The sequence below is a fragment of the Saccopteryx bilineata genome, chromosome 6 (genome assembly GCF_036850765.1).
Source record: "Saccopteryx bilineata isolate mSacBil1 chromosome 6, mSacBil1_pri_phased_curated, whole genome shotgun sequence".
In the NCBI taxonomy this organism is placed as follows: Eukaryota; Metazoa; Chordata; class Mammalia; order Chiroptera; family Emballonuridae; genus Saccopteryx; species Saccopteryx bilineata.
In genome coordinates this window covers 33688499-33703803 of record NC_089495.1, presented here as the reverse complement: position 1 = coordinate 33703803, position 15305 = coordinate 33688499, and the positions used below count along the sequence as shown (strand labels likewise).

The 15305-nt window shown below is 41.9% G+C and overlaps 1 protein-coding gene across 9 annotated transcripts in view; it reads left to right on the top strand.

Moving 5' to 3' along the window:
* The window catches only part of SLC20A2 (solute carrier family 20 member 2), a 117568-nt gene extending 110495 nt beyond the window's left edge, over positions 1-7073 (top strand). For all 9 annotated transcript variants that reach the window (XM_066236690.1, XM_066236687.1, XM_066236685.1 and 6 more), the window contains one exon: positions 5575-7073. In XM_066236690.1, the coding sequence (XP_066092787.1) occupies positions 5575-5739 (165 nt within the window). In that variant the 3' untranslated portion in view covers positions 5740-7073. The remainder of the gene's footprint in view (positions 1-5574) is intronic.
* The last annotated feature ends 8232 nt before the right edge of the window (positions 7074-15305 follow it).

The window sequence follows — 15305 nt, the reverse complement described above, 5'->3', positions numbered from 1 at the left end:
CATGTGATAGAACCTTCACTGCATGCTCTCCCCTCCGAATTGTAATGATAAACGGAGTCATGGTCACCAACCACAGCTAAGGTAGGTGGGGGGCAAGTGCTCTCTGCTAGGCACTGTTTTAAGTGCACTGTGCATAATTAACTTATTTAGTCCTCCCCAAACCTTCAGATGTGGGTGCTAATGTTACTCCAGTTTTACCAGTGAGGACACTGAAAAGCTAACTTGTCCAGTATGAGGACACAGCTAGTGAGTGGCCGCCTGAGGTCCAGGTGGGCGGTGTGGCCCCGAGCCCTGCTGGCGTCTCAGTTACAGAGGAGGAAGGTGGCTGCTCCTGCCATTCTCCTACCATTGTTATTTTTCTAATTTCAGTTACATAAAAACTATGAAAGAGCACATGTTCACTGAAATATGTCAAACAATACTGTACGGAAGGAAAAGGTATCTGCCCCCTTACTCCACCTCAGCCTCTGCACCGTGATGTGTGGGAGCCTGCAGGAAATGCGTGTTTCTAAGTGTGTGCCTTCCCACGGAGATGGGGTTTGAACTCTGTAGGCATAAATAGTCTTTTGGACTATTTGAAAATAAACATTACACTGTCTTTTTAATAATTAACCTTGCACTTGAGCAAGCCTAATGAAGGTAAACTTTTTCACACCAGTTGAAAGATCTGAGGAAAAAACAAGTTTGGTTTTTCTAGGTTGTTATTGTTTCTTAATGAACTATATTTGTAAGCTAACCTCTACTGAGGTATAAAGTGAAGTGTTATAACTGAGGCAACTAATTTTGCTAATAACACTAGACTATCATATGTATGAAATAGATGAAATTATAAAATGCCTATAAAACTACATTCTATATGGTTATCTTTGTCGTTCCCCCAATATTTATATTTATACTATAATAAGGAGGTGCTAGTAAGGGATTTATATGCAGTTTGTACAGGACTGTAGTGAATAAATGTGTACCTATGTTATTAGGACCCTAAAATAGCTATACAAATCCTATGGTAGGTTTTGTTTCCACGGATAGAGCTGTTGATTAGTATTAGAATAGCTTGTTGATACTTAAAATAAGTCTCCTTAACATGGAACCATGGTGGATTCATCTATCAAATAGACTTAAGACGAGCTCAACTTGGATTCTAGTCAGTTTGTCCAGTGCTATTGACCGTGTACTTCTGGACAAAGCGCAGAGCTAGTTACTGCAGTAACCGAAGGCCAGGAACCTGGCTCTGAAGAACTTGCAGAGGACAGAGACGCCCATCAAAGGCCAGATAAGGGGAGTGCTCAGGAGCGTTCCCAGTTGCCGTCCCTCATAACACTTCCTCTGTTATAGCACGTTTCTCCTGCTGCAGCAGTGCCGATGGCAAACAGAGGATGGAGAGTGAGAAACGGGGATGGGCAGTGCCGATGGCAAACAGAGGATGGAGAGTGGGAAACGGGGATGGGCAGTCCCGATGGCAAACAGGATGGAGTGAGAAACAGGGATGGCATTAGGAGTGAGGCCCTATGTGAGCAACGCTGTGAATCTGGCAACATTCAGAGGGTGTCGGTGTCCACATAGTCATAACAATCCCATCAGATTTTCCAGAATAATTAGAGCCTGTGTTTGGTTTTTCCAGCTCTCTGCTTCCTCTCCCATCTGTTTGTTAGGTTCTTTCGTAGAGCCACCTCCATTAGAAGGTGGGCAAAGTTGAGAACTTGGCAGGAAGAAACATAGAAACTGTTGTGTACAGTGAGCTTCTTGCATTTCTCTGGGTAGATTCAGTTATTCATGTTTCCTTCTAAGTGTACCAATGTTTAATACAGACAGCCGTTTGTGAGCTCTTTAATAGGAATTCAGTGTTGTTACCCAAAATGTTTTAATTCCATATTGAAGTGGTTTGGGATTATTCTTTTTTGTGAATTACTCACATTGTTCATCTCTGTTGATGACATAGATGATTACTCAACTAGCCTTTGGATTTGGAACAGTTTATAATATTTTAAAATTTAGGGTTATATTTTTTTATTTAATTTTCTAATTCTTGCTATCTGGTTCCCCTACTTCTCAACAATTCTGCTGCTGTTAGTGCCTGATGATGGCACTTAGCTGGAAACACACTCAGTTTCCTAAGAGGGAAGTTAGAACACAGGAAAGAAATACCTGTGTGGGAGACATGCTGTATTATTGGATGGGAAGACTAGATTTTGTAAAGATGTCAGTTCTCCTCAAATACAACTCCAACTGAATTTTCCTTACAACTTTACAAAATGAATCTAAAGTTAATTTGGTAGGGTAAATTGGCAAGAACATGAAACAATTCTAAAAAATAAAAAAGTGAAGAGGAGGGACTGGCCTTGCCAGATAGAAAGCATATTAGAAGGAAACAGAGTTAAAAATAGGTGGAGGTGAGGGGTGGGGAGTTGTGTTGATGGGGACAGAGTTTGGGATGATGAAAAGGCTCTGGAGGTGGATGGTGATCGTGTGAATGTACTTGATGCCACCAAATTGTACACTTAAAAATGGTTAAAATGATACATTTTATGTCACGTATATTTATTTTACCACAATAATAAAAAGTAGTTAGATACTTGCATAAAAACAGTAGATGAGTGAGAGAGAGAACCTGTTACATATAAGCATATAGTTTGAGAAAGGGAAAAGTGAGCCAGTAAGGGATGTTAGGCCACAGGCCCTCAAGCTAGAAAAACAAAATGAAGATCCACAACTCTCAACGATATGAACATATATCTGATGGCTTAAATAACATTTTTAAATATTTTAAAATTTAGACTAAAATAAAACTTTATTTTAGAGAATTTAGAATTAAGTATTTATCAAATATTCAAGCTAAAGATAAAGCACAGAGAAAAGCATAGCATATCCAATTGTGTGAAAGTAGAAACTTGAACGTGAGACAAAGCAAAATACTGGGTTGGGAAAATATTTCCATTTAATATCAGAGCTAATATTATTATTCAGGAAAGACCACACATAAATAAATAAGGGTCACATTTAGATTCCAATATGTAAAAGGGCAAAATACACAGAGACAATTTTTATATGTAAAGACTAGAAGGAGTAAAATAGAATAAAAGTTCAGCCTTAGTCATAATTAAAGATATGTAAATTATAGCAACTGTGGCATGTGTTTTTGTTGGTTACCAAAAAAGAACAATTTACAAGATTGTTGTGGTATGCTGAAATTCACAGATTATGGATGACCTCTGTATTTGCTTCTGTTTGTAAAACGAGTTGGCAGTGATTGAGGTCCTAAAGTGGATTAGGAGATGGAGGTCTTCCTCAAAGTAACTTTCAATCTGATGCTTGGGAAGGCGTTGCTGGTAAATCACTATTTTGCAGGCCCTGGCCAGTTAGCTCAGTGGTAGAGTGTCAGCCTGGTGTGCAGGAGTCCTGGGTTCGATTCCCAGCCAGGGCACACAGGAGAGGCGCCGATCTGCTTCTCCACCCATCCCCCTCTCCTTCCTCTCTGTCTCTCTCTTCCCCTCCTGCAGCCAAGGCTCCATTGGAGCAAAGTTGGCCCGGGCGCTGAGGATGGCTCCGTGGCCTCTGCCTCAGGCGCTAGAATGGCTCTGGTCACAACAGAGCAAAGCCCCAGATGGGCAGAGCATCGCCCCCTGGTGGGCATGCCGGGTGGATCCCAGTTGGGCGCATGCGGGAGTCTGTCTGACTGCCTCCCTGTTTCCAACTTCAGGAAAAAAAGAAAGAAAGAAAGAAAGAAATCACCATTTTGCCACCCTAACAATAAGGATTGGATTGCTAAATCTTTAGCAGAAGGGAAGGGGGAAGTTGCTGAGGAACAGGATTCTTAATGGTATAAGAATGTTTCTTTAGAGCTGTGGCAAAATGTTAAAAAATGGTCAATTTTAATAGAGTGTATGGGAGTTCTTGCAGCTTTTCTCTAAGTTTGAGATCATTTCAAGGTGTTTTTTAAATGCCCCCTTTAACAAATAATCCATTTAAGGGAATACTATTCTCCAAAGCCTAAGTATAAACTATATGAGTGAATATGTTCATCATAAAACTATTTCTAATAGGGAAAAATTAGAAGCAGATTGGAAATGGTTAAATAAACTAAGGTACAGCCACCTAACGTGTGTACCATTTTACATGGTAATAATCATAACGGCTGTGAGTACTATGGGAAAATGCTGAAAATGTTAACTTTTTTTTAATGAAAGGAAATAATGTATAAAGGTATATTTATTTTAAAAAAAAACACTAGAAGGGTATAAATATGACAGTAGTTAGGTTCTGGGTGATTGTCCATCCTCCTATCACATAAACTTGCTATAATTTTATTTTATTACCTTTATGCTTTTTAAAAAAAGTGTTCTAAGAACGGAAGAGTACATAGATAAGATAGAAACTCGAGTGTTCTCTCCTTGCAAAGGTAATCCAGAACAGCTGGGAGAGTGAGTAACGAGAATCTCAGCAGCTGGCCTGTGCATTTGAGGGCTTGGGTTAACAAAACGGCAGATTAACTGCCCTTAAATATGCTGCTGGTTTTGGTGTTCTGGTTTGCTTCCATAAAACAACTTTAAGTGTTTGAAGCTATTTTTCTGTGGTTAGACCCCGGTTGCTATTTGAGTCTCACTGGCCACTGCTGAATCTGAAGTAGTCAAGGGTCCTAGAGACAAGCCTATTTTATGGAGATTTCAAGAGCCCCCTTCCAAGTGGCCAAGGGCACCCCGATAAACTCCCCAAGCTTCCCCAGAGCCTGAGCAAGATGTGAGATGCCTTCACTTTCTTAGCATTTTTAGGATACTTAAAAGTGTCTTTTATTACTTTTTAGACTTTCAGCAAACCCATAAAATGAATTGCAAGTATTTAGAAAAATATTTAAATCAATATTAAAATTGTAATTTTCAAGTATCTGTCCTGCCTCTACGAGGCAGGATTGAAGTTTAGCTCCAATAATATTTATGCTCCATTTTATTTTATTAAAATTAGCTAACGTGTAAAGACTGCAAGGCAGTTTGCAATAACGGAGAAAACCAGTTCAAAGTGTGGAGGCCTGAGTTCTGGCCCTCAGTCTGCCCAGGTGTATGGTAACCCCTGGGACGCAAGCCCCCGGGGCCTGTGTTATCCTCTGTAAAATAAGCCTCGAGCTCTGACATTCTCAAAGGTCTTATCCAGCTCCAACATTTTATGATGCTATTATTCTAAGATAAGGACCCATAATTGCCATTTCATTATGTAATTAAAGCAGGTTCACATACCATAGTAAGCAATGTCCTACATAGGGAGTATTTAAACCAGGGGCATTCAAAGTTTATAAGGTACAGAGAGCACAGAAAACATTTACTTGGCTCAAGTTCCACTCAAATAGAACAGAATATAGAGGTGGAAAAGTGCATCAGATCTGTATACTGAATAGAATAATCCTAAAGTAATTATGCATAAACTAAATATTTTAGAAGCTTTTAGCAAATTTAAGGGAAAGTATTGGTTATTTTATAGAGTAATTTATTTGAAATTAGCCAGTATACATTGGTTGAATGTAGATTTTGTGTCTCACCTTAAAATTTGTGGGCCTCTTTTTACTTTAAAATGTCTGTGCTCCTACAGGTGGGCTCCGTGGTGGCCGTGGGCTGGATCCGCTCCCGGAAGGCCGTGGACTGGCGCCTCTTCCGGAACATTTTTTTGGCCTGGTTTGTGACTGTCCCTGTGGCTGGCTTGTTCAGTGCTGCTGTCATGGCTCTCCTCATGTACGGGGTCCTTCCCTATGTGTGATGTCTTCCTCCAGCCAGTAGGAAGGAGGGTGGTCTGGCGTGGGGAAGTGCAGGGGCGTGTGCCCACAGCTCACACACGGACACGCGCCCCGCCCGTGCACAGGCTGTCTCCCGACCGGCTTCTCCATGCCCCTGCAGGTGGTTCCGACCACATGTTCACCTAAGTAGGGAGCCATCCTCCAGAGCTAACTTAACTACTGTACATAATACTGTGCATTAAACTGGTGTCGTGATGACGTGGTGCAGTTACTTATATATTAAATATATACTGTATACATAGAATAGGTAGCATTATTTCAAATATACTCAAAATGGGAGTGGAGATAATTGCCTAGAATTCAGTATTCAACAAATCTTTGTACATAGTGATTTCAGTGGCTAGTTTTGAGAACCTTTTAAAAGGAAAGTGTAGGTTGGAAAGTGCTGTTTTCCCCATTTAATAATGAATAACTCAGTTAGTAAGCTGACTGAGATAGAGGATGGAAGATACAAATTGGAGAGGGTGTATGTGTCATAGTGCTATTGAATAATACTGGAACAGTTCACAAGTGCTTTCACTGAAGAGTTTGTTCATATACTGTGTATTGATTATGTAATATATCATAATTGCTTCTGTAAATACTTAAAACTGTAATTTTTTAATGGTGTGCGCTTCCTAGCTTTTTTGATCAGAGAATTTTGGAAAGTACCAAAGAAGCAGGGGAATAGTTTGCCAGTATTATATTTTCATACTGTTTGTCTCCCCTTCACATTAATCCTAACCTTAACCCCGGATGGAGCGAGACTGCCCTGCCCTGCCCTGGCGCAGTGTGTGTGGGCGGCGCCAGCCCCCGTCACGTCCCACTGCCACGGCCCCACCCCACCCACCCCACCACTGCTGCCAGGTGCCAGCTGTCACTCAGGCCTGCAGTGGGCATCCATTGTCGTCAGTGTAGAGAATGTACAGGGGACGTGTAACCGAGCACTACATATCAAGTCCAGTTTTAATTTTCACTCCTATTCTCCCCTGTGGACAGAAGAAAGAAATTCTTGTCTCAAACACTGAGGCGAGTACTTTGATATTCTAGAAATTTGGGAGGGGGGAGGTTGAAATACCAGACAATACACTGGATTTGAGGATTTCCTTGAGGCCTTTACTAAGCTGAACATCTTGATGCTTTACTGTAGTCCCACTGAATTCTCTTTGATAGCGGGAGGAACATGACTAATGTTAGAGCCTGAAACTATGGAAATGCTGCTAAAATTTTTATATTGACAGACATTTTCTCGGTACTTCATTGTGATTTTTCATTAATCAACCATATTAAATTTATAATAAAAAAATGCCCCTCAAAACTCTGCCTGTGAAGTTTGTTTTCTAAGTATCTACATAATGTTTTTTTGTCCAGAGTTTCCACAAAAATAAAAGCTATACAGTTTGGTTACTCCTAGTTTTCAAATACCTCTTTCCCCTCATTTTACTACTACAGTATTACATGTTAGTGCAGAAAATGGTCGTGAGCAAGAAAAGGAAAGTGACCCACACAGTTCAGCATCAGAAGTCCCCACTGTTAACTGAACACACCTGACCCGTCGGGAATGAACTCTCTGATGAAAGGCTCTGTCACGCTGAAGTTGGCCAGATTTCAGGGCTAAGGACCTAGCAGGAAAATCGACATCCTTTCTTCTTGGCTTAAACACAAAACAAAACAAAAACATACCTACTTGGAGCTTGAGAAGGAAACTCCTTCAGCCCATGCAGGGGTCACAAGCTCCAGTTCCTTCCTGAGCCAGGAAGACGACAGAGGTGAGGAAAACTGGCCAGGTGTTAACAGTTCTTCATCTCTACAAAGAAATTTGCCCTTTCCAATGTTTAAAATGGTATTTTAGGCCTTTCATTTCTTCATTTATGATAAAACCATAGATTCAAGAAGAAGTTCAATTTCCTTCTAAATTTATTTATAAGACAAATAACAGCCCTGGACAGATAGCTCAGTTGGTTAGAGCATCCAGATACACAAAGGTTGCCGATTCGATTCCTGGTTGGGACACATGTTTCTCTCTCTCTCTCTCTCTCTCTCTCTCTCTCCCCCCCTCCCTCCTTCCCTCCCTCTCTCCCCTCCTTACTCTCTCTAAAATCAATAAATTAAAAAAAAGAAGAAAATAACCACATGACAACGACTCAGGTCCAGGAAGGAAGGCTGCCATCTCAGCCCCGGCCCGGCCCCAGCAGCCAGGCTGGCAAAGGCAGAGGCCTGGGAAGCAAAGTGGGAGAAAGGTCACACCCACACTGAGTCTGAGAATGACTAAGCACCTAACCACGTCGCGGGAATGTGCAGAGAGAAGCTTTGCCCACTGCCCCCCAGTCCCAGCCACTCTGTTATCTGAGAGATGCCTCCCCTTGCCCTCCCCGTGAGGGCAGGGACCTGAGCTTAGGCAGGGACTGGTCATGTGGGAAGGGTGGGGCGGTGGAGAGGTTGGTAGAGGGATCCTCTATCTGGGACACCAGAGTCCTCTCTCTGAGTTGATCAGCTCCTTCTAAAAATGTAAACCTTCCTGGACAAGGTTTAACTTCTGTGTCCCTGGTATCTTGTGAGTTTGTTACCAGATCACCCTGCTGTGCATCAGAGCTGTGTGGAGCCCAGACAAGTGCCCGGGAGACTGCTGCCTTCCCACGTCTGGGCTCTTCTCACTGGGGACGTCTGCGCGGAGCACAGGCGGTCAGATGGAGCCTGAGCTCCACAGACAATGTTCTTTTACTTCATTTCCTACCTTCCAAAAGGACTGAACTTTTGAGTAAATAGCTAAATATATTTATTCATTTTCAACAAAATAATTTTTAAAATAAGTCCTCCCTGTTTCAGAATAAGCTATAGAATAAAAATTAAATTAAAACTATTCCATGAAACCAACTGAAGGATAAAAACCTTGATCGTATCAATAGGTGCAGAAGTATTTGACAGAATCCAGCATTCATTTGTGATAAAAACTCAGCAAAGTGAGAATAGAGGGAACACACACCTCAACACAATAAAGGCCATCTATGACAAACACACAGCTAACACCATACTCAATGGGGAAACATTAAAAGTGTTTCCTTTAAGATCAGGAACAAGATAGGGATGTCCACTTTCACCACTTATATTAGAAGTCCTAGCCATGGCAATCAGACAAGAAAAAGAAATAAAAGGCATCCAAATTAGAAAGGAAGAAGTAAAACTCATTATTTGCAAATGACATGATACTATATGTAGAAAACCCTAAAGATTCCATCAAAAAACTACTAGAATTGATAAATGAATTGAGTAAAGTAGGGGCATAGCAAATATTCAGAAATCAGTTGCATTTTTATACACAAATAATAACCAGAGAAATTAAGAAAATCCCAATGTCCAACTGCATCAAAAAAAAAATAAAACACCTAGGAATAAATTTAACCAAGGAGATAAAATACCTGTACTTGGAAAATTATAAGATTTTGAAGATACAAATAAATGGAAGCATATACTGTGCTCATGGTAGAGAGAATTATATTGTTAAAATTTCTATACTACCCAAAGCAATCTATAGATTCAATGCAATCCCTATTAAAATACCAATGGTGTTTTTCACACAATTAGATAATTCAAAAAAAAATTTTTGTAATGTTTTTAATTGATTTTAGAGAAAGGAAGGGACAGAGTAAGAAACAGACAGGAACATCAATCTGGTCTTGTATGTGCCCTAACTGGGGATCGAACTGGCAGCCTCTGTGCTTAAGGATGATGCTCTAACCAAGCTATCTGGCCAGGGCAGAATAATCCAAAAATGTATATGGAACCACAAAGAACTCCAAATAGCTACAGCACTCTTGAGAAAAAATAGCCACGGTATTATGCTCTGTTATCAAACTATAGAATAAGGCTACAGTAATCAAAAACGCCTGTTATTGGAGCCTGTAAATGGAACAGAATAGAAAGTCCAGAAATAAACCCACACCTACATGGTCAATCAGTATATGACAAAGGAAGCAAGAACATATAATAGGGTAAAGACAGTCTATTCAATAAATAGTGTTAGGCCTACTAGGCGATGGTGCAGTGGATAGAGCATCGACCTGGGACACTTAGGGCCTAGGTTCAAAAACCCAAAGACTCCAGCTTGAACACGGGCTCACCAGCTTGAGCACAGGGTCTCTAGCTTGAGCGTGGGATCATAGACATGACCCCATAGTTGCTGCCTTGAGCCCAAAGGTCACTGGCTTGAAGCCCAACGTTGCTGGCTTGAACCCAGCAAGGGGTCACTGGTTCAGCTGTAGCCCCCTGGTCAAGGCACATATGAAAAAGCAATCAATGAACAACTAAAGTGCCACAACAAAGAATTGATGCTGCTCATCTCCCTTCTTGTCTGTCTGTCCCTATCTGTCTCTCTCCTGCTAAAAAAAACAAAAAATAGTGTTAGGCATATTGTACAGATATATGAAAAAAAAATGAAACTAGACCACCTTCTTACACCATATACAAGAATAAACTCAAAATGGATTAGACTTAAATGTAAGATTTGAAACCATAAAGCTAGAAGAAAACAGGCAGGAAACTCAGGTATTTCTCCTAGCAATATTTTTTTCTAATATATCTTCTGGGGCAAGGGAAACTAAAACAAATGGGACTATATCAAAATAAAAAGGTTTTGCACAGCAAAGGAAACCATCAAAGAAATGAAAAAAAAACACATTGAATGGGAGAACATATACACCAATGATACATCCAGGGGTTACTGCCCAAAATTTATAAAGATCTCATACAACTCAACATCAAAAACACAATCCATTTTAAAAAAAACAAAAAACATGGGCCTGACCTGCAGTGGTGCAGTGGATAAAGCATCAACCTGGAATGCTGAGGTCGCTGGTTCAAAACCCCAGACTTGCCTAGTCAAGGCACATACAGGAAGCAACTACTACAACTTGATGCTTCTTGCCCCCTTTCTTTCTCCCCCCCCTAAAATCAATAAATAAAATCTTTTTTAAAAAATGGGCAGAAGATTGTGCATATAGCCAAAAAGTAGAAACAACCCAAAGGTCCATCAAATAATGAATTGATAAACTGTAGTATACCCTGTAATAAAAATTAGTCAGTCATAAAAAGGCACAAAGTACTGAGATGTGCTATAACACAGATGAACCCTGGAAACATTGTGCTAAATGAAGAAAAACACAAAATGCAAACATTTTATGATTTCATTTATATGAAATGTCCAGAATAGGCAAGTCCACAAAGACGGAAAGTAGGTGAATGGTTTCCGGGGACTGAGAAGACGGGGAAGGTAGGAGGACAGCTAATGGGTATGAGAATTATTTTGCAGATAATGAAAACGCTCTGGAATTAGTGGTGATGGTTGCATAACCTTGTGCATAAAAACCACTGAATTGTACTCTTTAGAATACTGAATTTTATGTATATGATTTATATCTCAATAAAAAAAGAAATGTTAAAACAATGAAAAAAATGGACAGAGGACCTGAATAGACCCTCCTCTAAAGAGGACAGTCAGCAGACATATGAAAAGATGCCCAATATCACTAATCATCAGAGAAATACAAATTAAAACCACAATGAGCTACAACCTCACATTTGTCAGAATGGCTATTATCAATATATCAAACAAGTGTCAAGGAGGATGTGGAGAAGAGACCCCTCGTGCACTGCTCATGGGAATACAGATTGGTGCAGCCACTATGGAAAACAGTATGGAGGATCCTCAAAACATTAAAAATAAAACTAGCTTATGACCCAGCAATTCCACTTCTAGGTGTATATATCCAAAAAAAATCTAAAACACCAATTTGAAAATATATATGCACCCCTATGTCCACTGCAGCATTATTTACAATAGCCAGGATATGGAAGAAACCCAAGTGCCCATCAGTAGATGAGTGGATAAAAAAGTGGTGGTATATATACACAATGGAATGTTACTTGAGCATAAAAAAAATATTAAATCTTTCCATTTGTGAAAACAAGGATGGACCTAGAGGATATTATGTTAAGTGAAATAAGTCAGACCAAGAAAGACAAATACCATATGATTTCACTTATATGTGAAAATCTGAAGAACAAAATAAAATGCACAAAACAGAAACAGACATAGATGCAGAGAACAAAATAATGGTCGCCAATGAAGGGGGTTTGGGGCTGGGTGAAAAGGTGAAGGGATTAAGAAGTGCAAACTGGTAGTTACAGAATAGTCATGAGGATGTAAAGTACAGCATAAGGACTATAAATAATATTGTAATAACTATAAACGGTATCAGATGGGTACTTGAGTTATTGGGAGGATCACTTTGTAAATTATAGTATAATTGTCTAACCGCTATGCTGTACACCTCATACTAATATAAAGTAATATTGAATGTCAACTATAATTGAAAATACATGGTGACATGTAGAGATCTATGGCATCAACAAGCTTACTCAATGACAAAGTGAGGCAGGAAAAAAGGCGCGTTAAGGAGCTAAAGCAATGTTTTGTTGAGTCCTCGGGTGAGGGATCTCCACCCACCTGTGGGAGACCAGACTTGCCCATTGCCTTGAAGTGCTCCTGAGGCCCTGAGTCCTGGAGGAACTGGGCTCAGATTTCTGCAACTTTAACCCTATGAGCCCCCATTTCCATGCATGGGGACAAGTGAGACTACCCATGGGGTTGTCAGGAATTCAGCAGACAGTGTAATGAAAGGGACCACTCCAGGCCTGCCTCAGAATGGGGCTCCCTAAACAAGAGTTTCCTTCCCCTGTGGGTGAATGTCTGGTTATTCGTGACTTCACTGTTTAAGGATGGCTGCCCCAGGAGGACTGCGTGAAGGAGAGCCTTACATCAGATGGAGAAAAGGACGAGAAAATAAACCACGGCTGGATGAATGATACAGAACAGCTAGAGACTAAAAGAACTGAAGAATGAGTTCTCTGCATGCGGGGGTGGGGGGTGAGACCTGTACAACATGGTTAAATTCTCATAAAGGGGAAATGTGGCCCTGGTCTTGGATTGTCACCCTCTTAAATATTTTTATAGCACATCATCCTTTATTATTGAAAAGACAATGAAATGACCCTGAGGCATATTCTGAGAAAAGGAAAAGGTCACCTGCACGCCATCGTCCCCGACCACCCTAGGTGAAACACCGCCCTGGCCAGGCAGCGGGAGACTAAGGCCCGGAGTGAGGTCAGGTTTAGGCAGCCAGAGGATTACAGAGCCAGCGTGGGCCCCAGGCTTCCTGGCCGCATCTTCGTCTCTTCCTGTGCAGCTGGACGCTGCCCACTACTCTGGTCTCTAGAACAGGGAGGACTGAGCTGCAGGTCTGGAAGGATTCAGAGGAGGAACACGGAATAGGTAGTGAAGAACTTGGAAAGGAAGCCTAGGAAGACAGGGTGAGGTTTGTCCTGTTTTTATAAAGGAAACATGAGGAATTAAATCTGATTTTCGGTAAGGAATTTCAGACTCAACAAGGGTGATGAACCGTTCTCTACCTGCACTGGCTAGAACAAAACCAAACAAATAGCAAAAAGGATTTGGGCCAGAGTAGGATAGAGACCTTCCTTGCTTTTCCCCAAGGCTTGACATTTAGAGGTTAAACCAAACCCTGAATGTAGAGGATTCCAAACTAGAGTAGGTAGGTGTCGGGGAAGGGAGAAGCGCAAAAGGATGGAGAGACTGAGCTCAGGGGTAAAAGGCAGACTCCAGTCAGGCCCATCATTTTCCATTGGCAGCAACAACGGCACCTAGTGGGTTAAAGTGTAACTGCAATTATGACGACCTTTCCAGAACCCTTTACAATTGCAGAAATGAAATCACCTCACAGAATGTTAATTACACCATAACTCAAAAGAGTTGCTAGAAATGCCAGGAGATATCTGTGCTTCTTTGATGGTCCCATGGAACTATGAATACTTGTGAAAGGAGAACCTCAATCAATATGCACAAATCCCCATGACCTGGAAACCAAACAGCCCCACCTGCCTGATGGCTGGCCTATTTTCATTCATTCAGCAAACATCCATTGGGTACCTATCATGACCCAAGTGCTGGCCTGGCCACTGGAGGTAGGAAGACAAGATAGCCCTCTAGGAGTTCATAGGCAGGGAGACAGTAAGCAAAATTCCAGTACAGTGTGAGTGCTGCCATAGTGAGGATATTTCCACAGAGTGGCAGGAACCATGAGGGAGGGCCACTGAGTGACTCAGGGAGATCACAAAAGAGGCAGAAATTTGGCTGCAAAGTGCATGGTAAAAGAACTGGTTTGTTTATTTTTTGTGGCAGAGACAGAGAGAGTCAGAGAAAGGGACAGATAGGGACAGACAGGAAGGGAGGGAGATGAGAAACATCAATTTTTCGTTACAGTTCCTAAGTTGTTCATTGATTGATTTCTCATATGTGCCTTGACCAGGGGACTACAGCAGACTGAGTGACCCCTTGCTCGAGCCAGCGACCTTGGGCTCAACCTGGTGAGCCTTGCTCAAACCAGATGAGCCCGCACTCAAGCTGGCGACTTCGGGGTCTCGAACCTGGGTCCTCCACATCCTAGTCCGATGCTCTATCCACTGCGCCACCGCCTGGTCAGGTTAAAAGAACTGGTTTAGATTGGGAAATTGCCTGCAGAATACGAGGTATTCAGCAGGCATCTGGCAGTAAACGTTTGGTCAGGAGAGCTATCTTTGATGGAGATAAGCTTTGGGAATGGCTAGCTTTAGGAGGTAGCTGTCCAGGAGACGGGAGTGGTAGTGTTTAAGGTTGAGAAGAATGGGTATGTGAGCATTACCAGGAAGACGTGTTGAAGCCCACACTCCACTCACCCCAACTTCAAGGTTTGGATATATTTCCTAAGTAAACAAGTCAAATCTCTAGGAGTTGGGAGGGACTGGCTATGGCTTAAAATATACACGCTCTGAAAGCTGTGTCCCATTTTTTTTTTTTTTCTAAAGTGAGAAGCAGGAAGGCAGAGAGACAGACTCCCGCATGCACCTGACCAGGATCCACCCCGCAAGCCTGCTAGGGGGCGATGCTCTGCCCATCTGGGGCGTTGCTCCGTTGCAACTGGAGCCATTCTAATGCCTGAGGTGGAGGCCGTGGAGCCATCCTCAGCGCCTGGGCCAACTTTGCTCCAATGGAGCCTTGGCTGCGGGAAGGGAAGAGAAAGAGAGGAAGGAGAGGGGGAAGGATGGAGAAGTTGATGGGTGCTTCTACTGTGTGCCCTGGCTGGGAATCGAACCTGGAACCTCCACGCGCCAGGACAACACTCTACCAGAGCCAGCCGGCCAGGGTGCTGTGTCCCACTCTGAAATATCTCCTTCCATGTGACTGGACCACCTTTAGCATCATATGTTGGCCTCTATCCTTTTAGTCCCTCCACAAGAGGAAAGATGTGCCTCTGATTGGTACATTTGGAAAGAATAAACTGGGCATGTTGGAGTCTGCTCCTGCCCTCTTTCTCTTGGGATAGAGACTGACTGCAGAGGTCAAGATGAAGCTTTTGGCTTCTATCCACTGAGGGTTGTTCTGATTGACAACTTAAAATGTAAGAATGGTGCCATTACCAGACCATCCTTATTCTGAAAG